The sequence below is a fragment of the Taeniopygia guttata genome, chromosome 3 (genome assembly GCF_048771995.1).
Source record: "Taeniopygia guttata chromosome 3, bTaeGut7.mat, whole genome shotgun sequence".
Lineage (NCBI taxonomy): Eukaryota > Metazoa > Chordata > Aves > Passeriformes > Estrildidae > Taeniopygia > Taeniopygia guttata.
Genome location: NC_133027.1, coordinates 37,610,492 through 37,624,781, shown reverse-complemented (window position 1 = coordinate 37,624,781; position 14,290 = coordinate 37,610,492). Strand labels below are relative to the sequence as shown.

The following is a 14,290-nucleotide window of genomic DNA, read 5'->3' as shown; positions in this document are numbered from 1 at the left end:
TTGCATTAAGTCTCTTTCCAAGTGAACACCTACACCACAAAGTGGAAAAATAATATTATATTAATCATGTTTGCATACAGTTAGCTTCTTTCACAGTTACTTTCCCTTAATTAAATTCTTTTGTAATCTCAGTTTAGCTATTAATCTGTTTGTTGGGGGGTTTTGCTTGTTTCTTTTTTCAAAAAATGTATTTACTAGATAGAGTCAGAAGTGGCTATTTCATAGAGCATCCCAAGGGGTGTTTTTCTTATTGCATTCATTATTTCTTTATGAGCACATGGAAAATAATGCTATACTGAAACAGAAGAGTAACAGGGTAATTGACCTGTATCACTATAGAAGAGGGCAACACCATGTGTTCTGTCAGGAGAAATACCTAATTTATTCATTTTCTGTAGAACAGGTAACTTATATCAATATTATAAGTACCTACATAATTTATGACATTAAAAGTGTGAAATTATTAATCAGCAAAAATTTGGGTAAATGTTCATTATGTAATTAGGAAAAAGAGTTAAAATGTGTGTGTGTGTGTCATTCCTGTGTGGAATGTAAACTTTTAATGGTTTAATGTCAAGAAAGAACAAAAACTCAGCACCCCACTACCTAAACCAACATGGCTGAGCTGAAACCAAAGCAGTGATACCCATGGCACAGAGGATGAACTGCATCCTGGGAAAATGACTTCTTTAGTGTCTGCTCTGCCAGGAAAAGGATTAAAATTGGTGAGCAGAAACCAGAATTAAGTGCACCTTCTATCTATGTACCTCTAAGATAAAAGAAAATTGATATACAGTAAAGAGGAATATTATATAATTAACTATTAACACTTTGCAGTTGTTTTCTCAAAGCAATCCTTGAAATGACCACTACGGCCACCCTCACCGTCCTTGATCAGACACAGCCATGTCAGCTTTAGAACATCACAGGAAGACATGAGGGACTTGGATTCCTCTGCTGGTACACCAGAAGACTCAGATTAACTGTTGGTATAAAGGCAAGCAGGACATGCCTGTTCACAAAGAGTGATATCACATGCAAACATCACCAGATGCCTGTGTAAATAGTTGCAAGGTGTCTAATATGGCAAAGTCCATATATATGTATATAACATGTAACATCAGCTGTAAAAAATTACTTGCCTTGTGCATTGCTAAATAAAATATACTCTCCCATTTCAACTACATACTATATATAAAAAACATGATATTTCTGATCTGCAACTCTTGTTCAAAAGTGTCTCAGACACTTAAATCTAGGTGATGAGAATCTATTACTGCTCATTCATAATACCTTTTTGTACTAATCTTCCCCTCTCCAAATGGTTTCATTCCTGATTTTGCCATACTGCTAACATTAATGCAGGTTGCTCTCAATTTACTGAAATCAGATACTATCTTGCTGTTGCCCTTTGCTTTTCACTTTTTCTGAGCATGCCTTGCACTTGGTTCACTTTCTTTTCCAGCTGGTCTTCACCACCACCTAGTGTCTGACTTGTTGCTTGCTTGTTCTGTAAAGGAAATTATTTCAAACAGCATAAAGTAACATTATAATGGAAGTGCATTTAGCAGTTAGGGAAAATAATATTAGTCTTTTGCTGTAGCAAGACCTTCAATTTTAGCTAGGATGAGAAGATTAGTATCTGATGGTGACAAAAGCCTTAGAAGACGAAATTCAGAAACTTCTAACATAGTATAAGAACCTAATGACTCAGTTATGCAAACTATCTAGATGAATACCTGAATTACTATGAGAGGATATTCTAGGGAAGAAACTATGCCTAATAAAATCCAGTTATAAAATGTGTGAGGAAAATGTGTAATGAAGTTTGTAATGAATGCTAGATGGATAAAATTATTTTCATTGTTTCAATGTATTCACAGAACCTAAGGGCTTCCTATTAAATCTGTACACACAGCTCTGGTTAGTTCTGCAAGCTGTGGCACCTACTGATTTGCAAAGGCAGCACACCTGGCTTATGTCAAAACAGAAAGTTCAGACCGAACAGTACTGAAATGTAAATAGCAAGAAAATTAGGTAAAAAAATAATCTATTGCTGTTGTTTCCTAATCTTCACTGAAGCCATCTGTACGGATTTTGGCTGATGATGGCAATGTAACTAAGATCACAATTACAAGGTGCTTATATAACTTGAGTTATAAGATATCAATAGAAGCTAAATCATGACTTTTTTATATATAAATGTAACCTGATATATTTATATAACCTGATATCCATATAAGCTAATAATGATTTTTTATATATCTAGATAGCCTGAATAATAACTTTTTATACAATGTAATGGCTAGTATATGGTTAACTATATATTTTTTTGTCTATTCAGCTTAATGCTGAATAGACAAAAAAGAAGAAAAAACTCACCAGGTGGATAGTTTTAGAGATGGATAAGTATAGTACTAATGAAAAATTGGCAAGTGCAAAGCCAATTAGCCACAAAACAAAGAATTTAGGTCTGTTGAGACCAGAGAGACAAAGGAACACTGTAACTGTGCATGCTCTGAAGACAAAGTTGAAAAGTTCAGATGTGAAGAAGACCTTGGAAGCCTCATCAAAGACCCCCAAATTGGGGAGGTGCAAGCACAGTCCAAAAGTATGATCTAATAACCATGAGATCAAACTATGTAAATTAGTTCTGGCATGTATATGATGATGTTGTAGTGACATAGTGATACTAAGCAACACTTACTGTATAAATATACCACAGCACAGACAAGGGTGGGTGAGTTAGGTGGAGACATCCCTCTCATCACCAGTGCTGCAAGAAACAAATTACCAGCTTATAAACATTGGTCTATGGGGATTTATTTCCAGCCTGTTTTTCAGACATCACTGAGATAGTTAATCTTCATAGTAGTAGCTTGTAGGGTGCTACATTTTGCATTTGTGACCAAAACAGTATTGGGAACATTGGGATGCTTTAGGTAGTGCTGAATAGGTCTTGCACTGCATCAAGATATTTTCTGCTTCTCATGCTGCCCTGACAGTGAGCAGGCTGGGGGTGCACAGGAATTTGTCAGGGGACACAGCTGGAACAGCTGGTACAGTTGACCCCAACTGACCAAAGGGATATCCCAGACCATATGCTATTGTTCTCAGCATTAAAAAATGGGAGAAAGAGTGGACATTTGGAGTTACAGTGTTTTTCTTCCCAAGTCACCATTGTGAATGATGAAGCCCAGATTTCCTGGAAATGGCTGAACTCATGCCTATCAATGGGAAATAGTAAATCAGTAAATCAGTTCCTTAATTTTCCTTATATTTATTTCAACCTCTGAGCTTTCCCACCCTTCTGATTCTCTCCCCAGTCCTGCCACAGGCAGGAGAGAGTAAGTGGCTGTCTGGGTTTAGTTGCTAGAGGAGTTAAGTCAGGCCACACCTTAAATATTCCTTCACATGGACAAACACTTCAGGGCTACAATTCTTCAGCTGAGTCCATGTAACAAAGCCGACGGAAAATTTTCACTGGCACTCTGTATGGAAACATTTTTTTTGTTTCTCTCTGCATGCCATCTTTCAGGGTGTGCTTTTTTCACAGAAGAGAAGGCCCAGGACAGAGGTATCTCTGCTACACTAGCAAGTCTGTTACATCCTGATTAGAATAAGCCGCACTACTAGGAGGATCCACCTATTTCCACATCCACTCCTGGCTGTAAGGGAACATCTGGCAGAAAGTAAAAGCTGAGGAATTATGTCTGTCCAAGCCTCCAGCTATTTTCAAGTCAAGCTGTTTCCCAAATCTGATGCAGCCTGCTACTTTAGTAGCATGGATTACATTCTCTTTGAAGCACCTGCTCAGTCTTCCCTGAGACCTGCGTAAACTCTGCATTTGCAGCAGCCTTTGCTGACTGCTCCTGTGGCTGGAGAAATGATCGCCCCAGCTGCCCCCAGGTCCTGTTACTTTCCTGTAGTGACTCGGAGGGGCTCACTCAGAATCACAGAACCAATTAGGCTGTAAAAGTCCTCTGAGACTGAGTCCAACCTATGACCAAACACCATGGCATCAAGTGCCACGTCCAGTCATGCCTTAAACACCTCCAGGGTGACTTCACACCTCCCTGAGCAGCCCATCCCAATACCTAATCATCCTTGTGAAGAAATTCCTCCTAATGGCCGGTCTAAACCTCCCCTGGTGCAGCTTGTGACTGTTCTCTTGTTCTACTGATGGTTGCCTGGGAGAAGAGGCCGAGCCCCAGCTGGCTGCAGCCTTCTCTCAGTCATTTGCAGAGAGCGATACGGTTCCCCCTGAGCCTCCTTTTCTGCAGGCTAAAAACCCCCAGTTCCCTCAGGCGCCTCTTAGAGAACTTGCACTCCAGCCCCTTCCCCAGCTTTGCGGCCCCTCTGCACCAGGAGGAGGAGCCTGCAGTAGCGGGTGGCCACCTCCCCTCCCCAGGCCGAGCGAGGAGCTCCAGCTCACGCTGCCTCCCCCCGGCCGGGCACCTCCCCTGGCCGCGGAGCCCCGGAAGCGGAAGCGGCTCCCGGCGCTCCGTGTGCGGCGGCGGCCGAGGCGGGCCGGCTCTGAATGGAGGCGCCGCGGGCCGGGGGCCGCTGAGCGCCCCGGGGCCGCCCCCACCCGCGCCCCCTCCCCGCCTCCCTCCCTCCCCCGGGGCCGCCCGGGCCCCGCCATGTCCTACAACAAGATCCCGCCGCGCTGGCTCCACTGCCCCAGGAGGGGACAGCCCGTGGCAGGTGAGCGCCCGGCCCAGTACGGCCGTGCCGGCCGCGGGCGCGGCCCCTCCCCGCGGCGCCGCTGCCCGCCGGTGCCGCTCCTCCTCGCGGCTCTCGCCTCCGTCCCGGCCGGAGCTCTTTGTCCCGGGGCTGCGGCTGTGCGCTGCTCCACCCCGAGCTCCAGGCCGGTGTGTCCCGGACCCGAGTCCCGTTGGGTGGCTGTTCTTAAAGCCCGGCCCGCAGCAGCAGCGCTTTGCCTTCAGCGCCGGGCTCGCCCTCCCTTCGGCCTGTGCCCCCGTCTGACACGGACTCGCCCCGCCTCACCCAGAGCTGCGGGGGTACGGGCCCTCTCCTGCCCCCCGGAGCCTTAGTGCGGGGCTCTCGCTTCGCAGTGGTTCAGTTTCGGGCTGAAACTTTTCCTGTCTGTCACATCTGATGAGAGATGTGACAGCCAGGCATGCAGAAGGTGCCGTACTGGAGCTACTAAGTTGATGAGAGGCTTGGAGCATTTTTCTTAGGAGAACAAGCTAAGAGAACTGAACTTGTTCAGCATGGAGAAGAGATGACTGAGAAGGGATCTCATGAATTTGTATAAATATCTAAAGGGGTGGGGGGTCAGGAAGATGGAGTCAGGTTCCTCTCAGTGGTGCTGAGCAGTAGGACAAGAGGCAGTGGGCAGAAACTGATGGACAGGAAGTTCTACCTGAACATGAGGAAGAGCTTTACTGTGCAGGTGACTGAATTGGAACAGATTGCCCTGAGAGATTGTTGAGTCTTCCTTACTGGAGATATTCAAGAGCCGTCTGGATTTAGTCTTGTGCAATATGCTGTAGGATTACTCTTTTTGAGCAGGGAGGTTGGACCAGATGACCCTCTGTGGTCCCCTCCACCCTGACCAATTTTGTGATACCAGTCCTCTGTGCAGCCTCTTCCATGTTTGAGTCTCTTTTCCCTGAATGCTCTGAAGTCTTACCTGTGTTAATTTGTTATTCTGCTAACTGATAGTGCCCTTCCAGTCACCAATGTGCTCCTGAGTGCTTTAGCTGTGTAACACTCCAGTGTTACACTTGTATTTCAGGGTTTGTTAGTGGTTGCTGTCTTCTTGGATATTCTTGCCCATAATGCACTGTCTTGGTTGTTACTCAGTGTCAAGTCTTCTGGCATATAATGGCAATGAATTCATTATCATCTCGACACACATTTTTGATTGTGTGTTAGCTATCATTCTGACTTTCAGGTGAATGTTTCCTCTGCTGCCTGATGAGATAAAGTAAACAAGTGCGTCTTTTCAGTTTTCTCAAGTTCTTCTTTTCTTTATAATGCAAGCACTTCCTGCCTACAGTCATATTTTTTTCTCCAATATTTTCTAGTTTTCACTCCTTTCATATCCCTCTCTATGATGATGTGAAGGTATTTTTTCAAAACACGACATGTTCTACACAGTGTGTTATTTAAACTGGCACTGTGCCATGATTTGCTTAATAGTTACAACTCCTGTGTTTTCTATCCCACATTTCCACGTCATCTTACATTTTTTGATGGCAGCTGGTTGTGGAATGGAAGACACTGATGACAATATTTAGAACCTGGTGAGACATCTCAGTTGGTTTAATCCTCAGTAATCATCAATATGCATTATTTGGCATTTGTCAGTATTTAACATCAGTTGCTCATTTTGTGGGTTACTGGTTTCCATCAAGTTCCTCACACTTCTCTGGACTTGGCTCAGTTAAATAACAGTGTTGTTGGATGCTCATGTCCATTTTCTCTTTCTCCTGATCATGGCCGCACACATTACTTTGTATCTAATGAGAGAGGTTTGATAGCCTAAGCCTTTGACCATGACAAAAACAGACTAATGGTTCTTTATTCTGTGCTCTTCTTCTCAGCAAGTTCTTGATCTCTGTTAGTTGTGGCTTTTGTTTGTCTTTTGAGCCATGGTTTCTCAGAAATAGCAACCTAGAGTAAGCATGAATGAGGGTCATCAGTGTGTCATCTGCTGTGCCATCACTGCTTGTGTGTGTTTATTCAGGAACTGCAAGGTAATTCTTTTCCATTCCATGCGATCATGCACAGGAAGTTAATGCAAAGTAAAAAAACCTGAAAGTGCTTGGCTCATTTCTTTGTGTGCTTTATCAGGATGTGTTCTTATTCACCTGACTTTTACTTTTTTTAGTGTGAACAACATACCAAAAGTAAAGGTATGCCACTAATCTTCCCTTTTTTTGCTGTTTTACATTCAAACATCTAGCAATTCAACATGAGATGATTTTTAGGGTTTAATTGATGTTGGTACTATCTCCCAGATGTTACATTCTAGTTTTAATTAGTGTTTAAATCCGATTTCTAAGCACCTGAGTGCGACTTTATTTCCATCTGATAGTGTATTAGTAATAGTGTTGCTAAAAAGTTTAGTATGGCTTCTGTGTACTCATATTCATTGAGTATTTGATTGTGATGCTCTTGTGTCATAGTTGTGGCATCTAGAATTTCTGGATGACCTCAAGACAAGTACTAATGAGTCCTGAAACTCTCCTGTTGGTGAGATTCAGTTCATTCAGGTTAACAGGGCTCTTTATCCTGGACAATGTGAATTCATCTATGTCTCCCATTACTTACCTGTTCACTTCTTTAAATATTGATAGTTTGTGCCACTTTCTGGTTTTATCCTCAGAATCGCACATTTTCACATTTATTGCATTGTAGTAGAACTTCAGTAATTTTGATGAAAGGAGCTTTCTCTGAATGCTTAACTCTGAAGTGATCAGGTTGCTTCAGCCTTACTGCCTTGGCAGCACCATCCCAGCAGGTATCTGCTTTTCATGACCACTGAAAACCCATTCTCTTGGCAATCTTGCCATGAAAAGTGCTAGCAAGATACGGAAGAAGAGGCATGAAAAGTGTCTCAGCAGTGTTTTCCAGCCTCCTTCTATTGTTGCATATTAGTAAATCCTGTTCTAAACACACATGTAGCATGCAGAACTCTGGGATATTATGGAAAGCATCCATATTGCGCATGAGAAAGCACCTTAAATAAGAGTAATGTTTCTGGTTCAGAAAGTTTCTGATCTATAGCTCGTTGTTGGGGAGAATAATCTGGATGATGGATTGTCATTGGCATTGTTTTACTCTCTTTCCTAGTTGACTGTTACTGGCCTGTGTTGGTGATGACATACGTGGTGAAATGGATGCTTTGATCCAGCATAGTTCTCTTGAATCAGAAAACTGTTACTTTGTAGAAATACTGGTTTTTTTTTTTTTAAATTGTGGATTTTACTGTTTAATTTTATTCCCTTAACCTCACACTTTACCCAGTCTAACTTTCCTAATCAATGCTCAATCTAAACATACCATGGTCATACTTAATTATTTATGTCATGTTTTGAGCTGATAGCTTCATGTCACAGGAAATCAGGCTAAATTAAGAGTATTTTTTTCACTGGTATGCTCTTGATATATGCTCTATAATATATTATATTTGAAGGTAAAAAATGTGACAAAGTTAGAGCATGTACATGTAGAAAATGTGATACCTTACATTGTTTATTTTGCTTTCCCTCAGATTTATCCATTTGATGTCTGTACTCTGATATACTGGACTCTTATTTTTAGAATTTTTACCTGTTTTTCAGCCTAAAAAAATGCCATCTGTTAGACAGGTAACTAATTTGGAAAATTAGTTTTTAGTAGCAATTTTCCAGAACTATTTGAAAAATGTGAACTTAATTGTGGAAGTAGGTAATAATCTCTTGTCAGGGTTCCAGTAACATTTTGAAGCTAATTTGGAAATTCTATTGAGGAGTTACAATTATTGTCATAATGGAGTTGAGGTACTTGAATGATTTGGGATGCTTTGATGTTCATGTAAAGTATCACTTTGTTACTGTTGGATTACCTAATTCAGCAAATGAGTTTTTAATCTTCAAAAGGTTATGCATGGCGGCTTGAGTTGCAATCAGGTATTACTGCATCACTTCTTCAGCACAAGATGTAAGGTAAAACTGTAGAAGAGACAGTATCTACTGCCTCCTTTATACTTGTCCATATTACTCAAAAAGTTTAGAAATATTTTTAGAATTAAAGCTCAGATTTTCAATAGCTCGATGATGCTTTATGAGAGGCTTGTATGCACACGGGGAAGAAGTTTTTTCAAGCATCTGTACAAAAACCAAATAGCAGATTTTCCAGGTAGAGAAGAAGAAACTGGAATTTATAGAAGCTGAGCACCTAAATACTTCCAAATATCAGCTTTGAAAGTCATAGTAAATGGGCTCTATATGAAATATTCATCACTTCCACAGCTGTCTGTAGGTATTCAAATGCTGCAGGGGATGCTGACTAAATGACTTTGTCTTTTCCTCTCAGTGAACAGGAATGTATTTTGGTTGCTCAAAAAGAAATCAGACACTAAATCAAGGTTTTCTACTAGGAAGAGAATGAACCTGTTCATTCTCTGTTCCTGAAGATGGAGGACGGGAGAGTCTACTGTGCGACTGTACAGTTTCATATCAGATGCTACAGGAAACAATTGTAACCTCCAGGCACTTTGCCCACTCTTCTCTTTTCCCAGCATCTTGTAAAGGATGGTGGTTTTCTTATGTAGCCATTGACTCTTTCATCAGTGCTGCTCCTATTCTTGAGTGCCGTGGTTAAAAAAGCTTAGTTACCTTCTTTGTGTTCCATAATGAATGAGTAGATGTGTTAGTATGGTTGTGACAAGTGGCAAAGTCAAAAAACTGTCAAGCATGATGTTGTTTTTCAAAAATTAGGGTGATGATAGATTTTTGGGTATAGATCATGTAAATTTAGGATTTGCATAATCAGTCTGCACAGGGGAGCATTGCAAGGTAAAGTGGAAGGGCTAGTAGAGAGAGGCTGAATGATAGTGTTGGAGGTGACAAGGAACACAAAGAAGCAAGTAAATTAGTTGAAAAAGAAAAAGGTAGTTGAAGAGCTGGGGAAATGGAGGGGAGGTATCCAACCCAACAGCTTTTACCAGGGTAGGTGGAGGGTGTGTAACTGTTGAGATGAAAAGGCAAAGGGCAATAAAGGGAAATTTTTCTTACAGTCAAACAAGTTGAAATTATTATAATTTATTACCATTTAACATGAGTGTTGATTGTATGACAGAATAACTCTCATTTTAGCTGTAAATTTTGGAATGATCTCAAGGCAAAAGTGAGGCTGTTTTTCATGTTGCTCACTAACATCTAACCTGAGCTAACCAGTTGCATAAAGGTTCATAGGTTCCACATCTGTCTGTCTTCTGTGGTTTCTAATGTTTATTTCATGGAAGATAGATGCTTAGTTGAGATTATACAGAGTGTTGCTAATTTTTTTTTGCAGGGATCCATACTGTATGTTATATTTGCAGGTAATCAAAACTGATGTTTACATGATTGTATGACTAACTGTTATTTTAAAATGCTGTTTTCATGTTTTCAGCTCTACTGAGTTTAAATTTTCTATAATCTGTTGTGTTGTAGCCCTCCCGACTTTAATCACACTAAAAGTTAGCAAGAAATGTTAAATTACTCTATTTTAGATGAACTGACCTGTATTTCCCTTAAACTTTTAAACTTAACTTGTGAATTCTGAGAACTCATAACTAAAAAATATTCCAATTTACTGTTGACTGTAATTCTTGAAGGTGAATGTCTAAAACTGCTCAGCATGTTGATTTGAAAGGCTAAGTTGTAGCGGTACGTATGCATAAAATACTGCAAAATTTTATTATCTTTCATAGGGAAGTTTTTACCTTTGAAGACAATGTTAGGACCAAGATATGATGAACAGGTTGCTGAAGAAAATCGTTTTCACCCGAGTATGTTATCCAACTACTTAAAGAGTCTGAAGGTAAAGTTAAATTATCTAATAATTGAAACATTGTTGTCATTATTAATATTTATTCAAGTGTTGCTTTTCAGATCTAAGGAAAAAGTTGTTGATGGCTTTGTTTGGGACACCAGTACAGAATTTTTTTTTTTTTAATTTACGTTTCCAGGTCTCCTCTGCAATTAATGGATTTCTGAAAGTGTTTTCTTACAGGTTAGAATTTTCAAGACTAGACAAACCCAGGTCCCTCAGCTGTTCCTCATAAGAGACCCTTCATGAGCCTTGTTGCTCTTCTCTGTTCACCCTTCAGCACCTCAATGTCCTTTTTAAAGTGAGAGCCCCAGAACTGAACACAGCACTCAATATGTGGGCGCACCAGTGCTGAGTGCAGGGAATGATCACTGCCCTGGTCCTGCTGGGCACACCATTGCTGATACAGGCCGGGTACCATTGGCCTTCTTGGCCACTTGGGCAGCACAGCTTTGGCTGATACCGAGACAGCTGTCAACCAGCACTCCCTGTGTCCCTTTCTGCTGAGCAGCTCTCAAGCCACTCTTCCTCCTGCCTGTAGCGCTGCCTGGGGCTGCTGTGACAGGACCCTGCACTTTGCCTTATTAAACCTTGTGGCATCCACCACTACAAACTTGTGGTTCTGGCTCACTATTTCATTCTCTGGTTTGCCCATTTCTATCTGTGTGCTTCAGTTTGCATGTTGTTCTGGGCTGTAACACAACTGTAACAATGCAGGTTGGAACAGGACCTTTCCAGCCTTTCATGTAAGTCTCTGTACTGTTGTGGCCAGTCTGGTGCATCTGGAGATGTAGGAAATGGGATTTGAGCCTGCCAGGCAAAGAATAATTAATTTAATTGGTTGTTGAACTTTGTATAGAAGTTTAGTGCCATTTGTTCTGATTGTGTCTATGAGATGAATCATGCAAGTGGTGTTTTTTCTATGGGCTTTTTCATTAGTTTTTGCTGTTGATCGAGGTTAAATGAATTCTGAATTTGTTTAACAGTATCGGACCTGAAACATCAGAAGAATTAGGTGACTAAAAGATGGGAATCCTCATTTAATTAATCTTGTTTAAGTTTAGGTATGAAGTAGATAGTGAACTACTCAGTGTAGCAGTGGTAGGAGCACCTGTGCAGTAATGCGATAAGAAAGTGATCAGTGAAGCATATGTGCCTGTTCTCAGTGCTTGAACTGATAGGATTTTTCTTGTTAGAGTTCTTGCATCTGTGGTTTTATGATCCACTCTAATCACAGAGGATCAAACAGAACTCTCTGTGAATAAAATGGTAAGAATCCTGAGGTTCAAAGTATTTCCTAAAAGAAGATTAAAACCAAATGAGGTTAAATGTTGATACCAAAAAGCGGATACAGTTTATTTAACAGTAAAAGAAACTGTCATGGTTTCACACGGAAAAATAATTTTTCCGGAAGGAAGAGGTCAATTTAGATATTGACCAATTGAAGGTGGACACGCCTCTGAGAACACAGAGGGGTTAAAAGCAGAATTCCCAGGAGAACTCGCTCTCTTGGGTTCCGGTCAGCGCGCAGTGCAGCCTCTCCCCTGCCGGCCCGTGGCTGGGTGGGGGAGGGGAAGGCCCATGGCCTGACTGAGGTAGGCCCAAGGGTGGAGGGGACTGGAACCCCCTGCAGATGGAAGGGTGGAGAAATCTGGGATGTCTCCATTCCCCCTCCAGAGTCTCTCTGGAGAGAGAGAAAGAGACAGCGGTGGTTTTGCCAGCAGTTCACCATGGGAATTAGAAGAGCGGGGGAGCCACAAGGTGCCCAGCCGCCTGTGGGAGCTGGAGCCTGGGCAGTGAGCCATCCTTGGGAGTTGGGACTTATAACCCTTCCTGAGAAATGAAAGCTTTGTTAAATTTTTCTCCTCCTCGGTTTGAAAGAGAGGAAGAGAGACAACTTGGACCTTGGGATGTTAGAAGGAGAAATTCTAGGTGGGAGGAGATGGAGTGGCTTTTGGCTGGACTTTTTCTTGGTAGACACAGACTGAACCGATCTCCTCCAAGAGAGACTGTATTTTAGGAGGATGCCGGTGAGCCAAAGAGACCTGCTTCAGCAGGGAAAAGACAGAAGTGGAGCGAACAGAGAAAAGTTAGGGAGGTTTGTGGTGGTGCCCCCTGTCTTCAGAGAAGAAAAAGAGAAGATGATCTCCGTTCTTGGATCCTCGGCCCCAAGGGAAAATGGGGGGGACTGTGGTCCCAAAAATGAAAAACTGAACTGTTGTTTTCTCCCCTCTTGGCAGGGCATCCTTGAAAGGAAAAATCCTAAAAGCAGTCTGTCCATCCATGCATTGGTGGTGAGAGCACTGTGCATGGAAAGGAGAAGGTCACCATTGGCAAACTTTTTTCTCCGGGCGGTGCCATGTGTGACATGGAAGCACAGGATGTGGCAGCTGTGTTTCTTGGGGGATCTGTGGCACAGGAGGGGCTCCTCTCTCCCTCGATGGACTGAGTGTCGATTGTCTGGAGGGTGGAAACCTGATTAGGGTCCAGGTTGTGTCTCACTGTGGTTTGTTGGAATTGGGTGGTGGGAGGAGGAATGCTTTGGAAGGTTTTAATTTTGAATTTTGTGTGTGTTTTTTTTTTTTTTCCTTTCTTTTTCCTTTTATAGTAGTATAGTAGTAGTAGCTTAATAAAGGTTTCTTTCCTTGTTATTAAGCTTGGGCCTACTTTGCTCTGTTCTCGATCGCATTTCACAGCATTCAATTGAGAGATTGCATTTTCATGGGGGCACTGGCATTGTGCCAGTGTCAAACCTGACAGAAACAAAAAGAGACAGAAATATAAAAAAGAGGTGGGTGGGGCACAGAAAGGGTGACAGAGACAGATTAAATAGAAACATATCACCCTTTCATGGGTCCCAATGATATCTTGCTGCTCCCCTCTTGGTCTTCTTGGTGGGCAGGGTCCTTCACCACAAAGTATAGAATCCAGTGGGTTAATATATGTTTGGGTCAGGTGGGAATGCCCAGGTGCCTCCTCTGAGCAGGGGAAGTTTGGCACTGTCCCTTGCAAGGTTCTGTGTCAGTTGCATAATTTTGCATCATGTGCAGTGCTCTGATGCAGGGTCTGGGAAACCATTCAGGGGGCCTTTGATGGACCATGACACCCCCTCTGCTGTCCCTGACGTGAATGTCCTGTAGATGTGGTGTTTCTGGGCTGGGGGTCCCCACAGCTCAGCTAGTCTGTGCAGGGCATTCACTGCCTCTGCCTGGAGGTTACACACCCAAAACCTCTTCTCCTCCCCGGGGCTGGGGAAGAGTCTGCACAGACCTGGCAGCAGATAAGGCTGGGGCTATGGCTCCACCCCGAAGCTGCTGGACTTAATTCTCTTGAGAAAGTATTCTTCTCCCACAGCCCAGACCTGAGGATAGTGTCACTTTTACTTTGTCTCAGATTGAAGTGATACACGGAATAAATAAATAGACTCCAGAACTTGGGGTAGTTGTGAAGTGGGTATGTATTGCTAGCACCCGACACAAGTGAGATTGCTCTCCAAAACTTGTGCCCTGAGCCTTAGTCTGACCCAAACCTTTATTCACAAAGGTGTTCCATATGCAGTACATTACACAACTTTTCTGTGTGTATTCAACCCCTGGTCCTGCCTGTCCTCACCTCTCATGCTAAATAGGTCCATGCCCTTCTAGACATGCGTGGTTTGCTGTGGTGGTCCTGTGGTGGTCTCTGGTGGTCTCTTGGGGCTGAAGATCGTGGTCTTCTTCATGGTTGAGCTTTTGAACTC

At 42.4% G+C, this 14,290-nt stretch overlaps 1 protein-coding gene across 4 annotated transcripts in view; it reads left to right on the top strand.

The window, feature by feature from the left end:
• The first annotated feature begins 4,487 nt into the window (after window positions 1-4,487).
• RNGTT (RNA guanylyltransferase and 5'-phosphatase) overlaps window positions 4,488-14,290 on the top strand; it is a 170,718-nt gene continuing 160,915 nt past the window's right edge. For 2 of the 4 annotated variants that reach the window (XM_072926630.1, XM_072926631.1), the window contains exons 1-2: window positions 4,488-4,707; window positions 10,433-10,542. In XM_072926630.1, coding sequence (XP_072782731.1) covers window positions 4,644-4,707; window positions 10,433-10,542 — 174 coding nt within the window. In that variant the 5' untranslated portion in view covers window positions 4,488-4,643. The remainder of the gene's footprint in view (window positions 4,708-10,432; window positions 10,543-14,290) is intronic. The other 2 variants (XM_012572754.5, XM_012572753.5) reach the window with 2 other exon arrangements.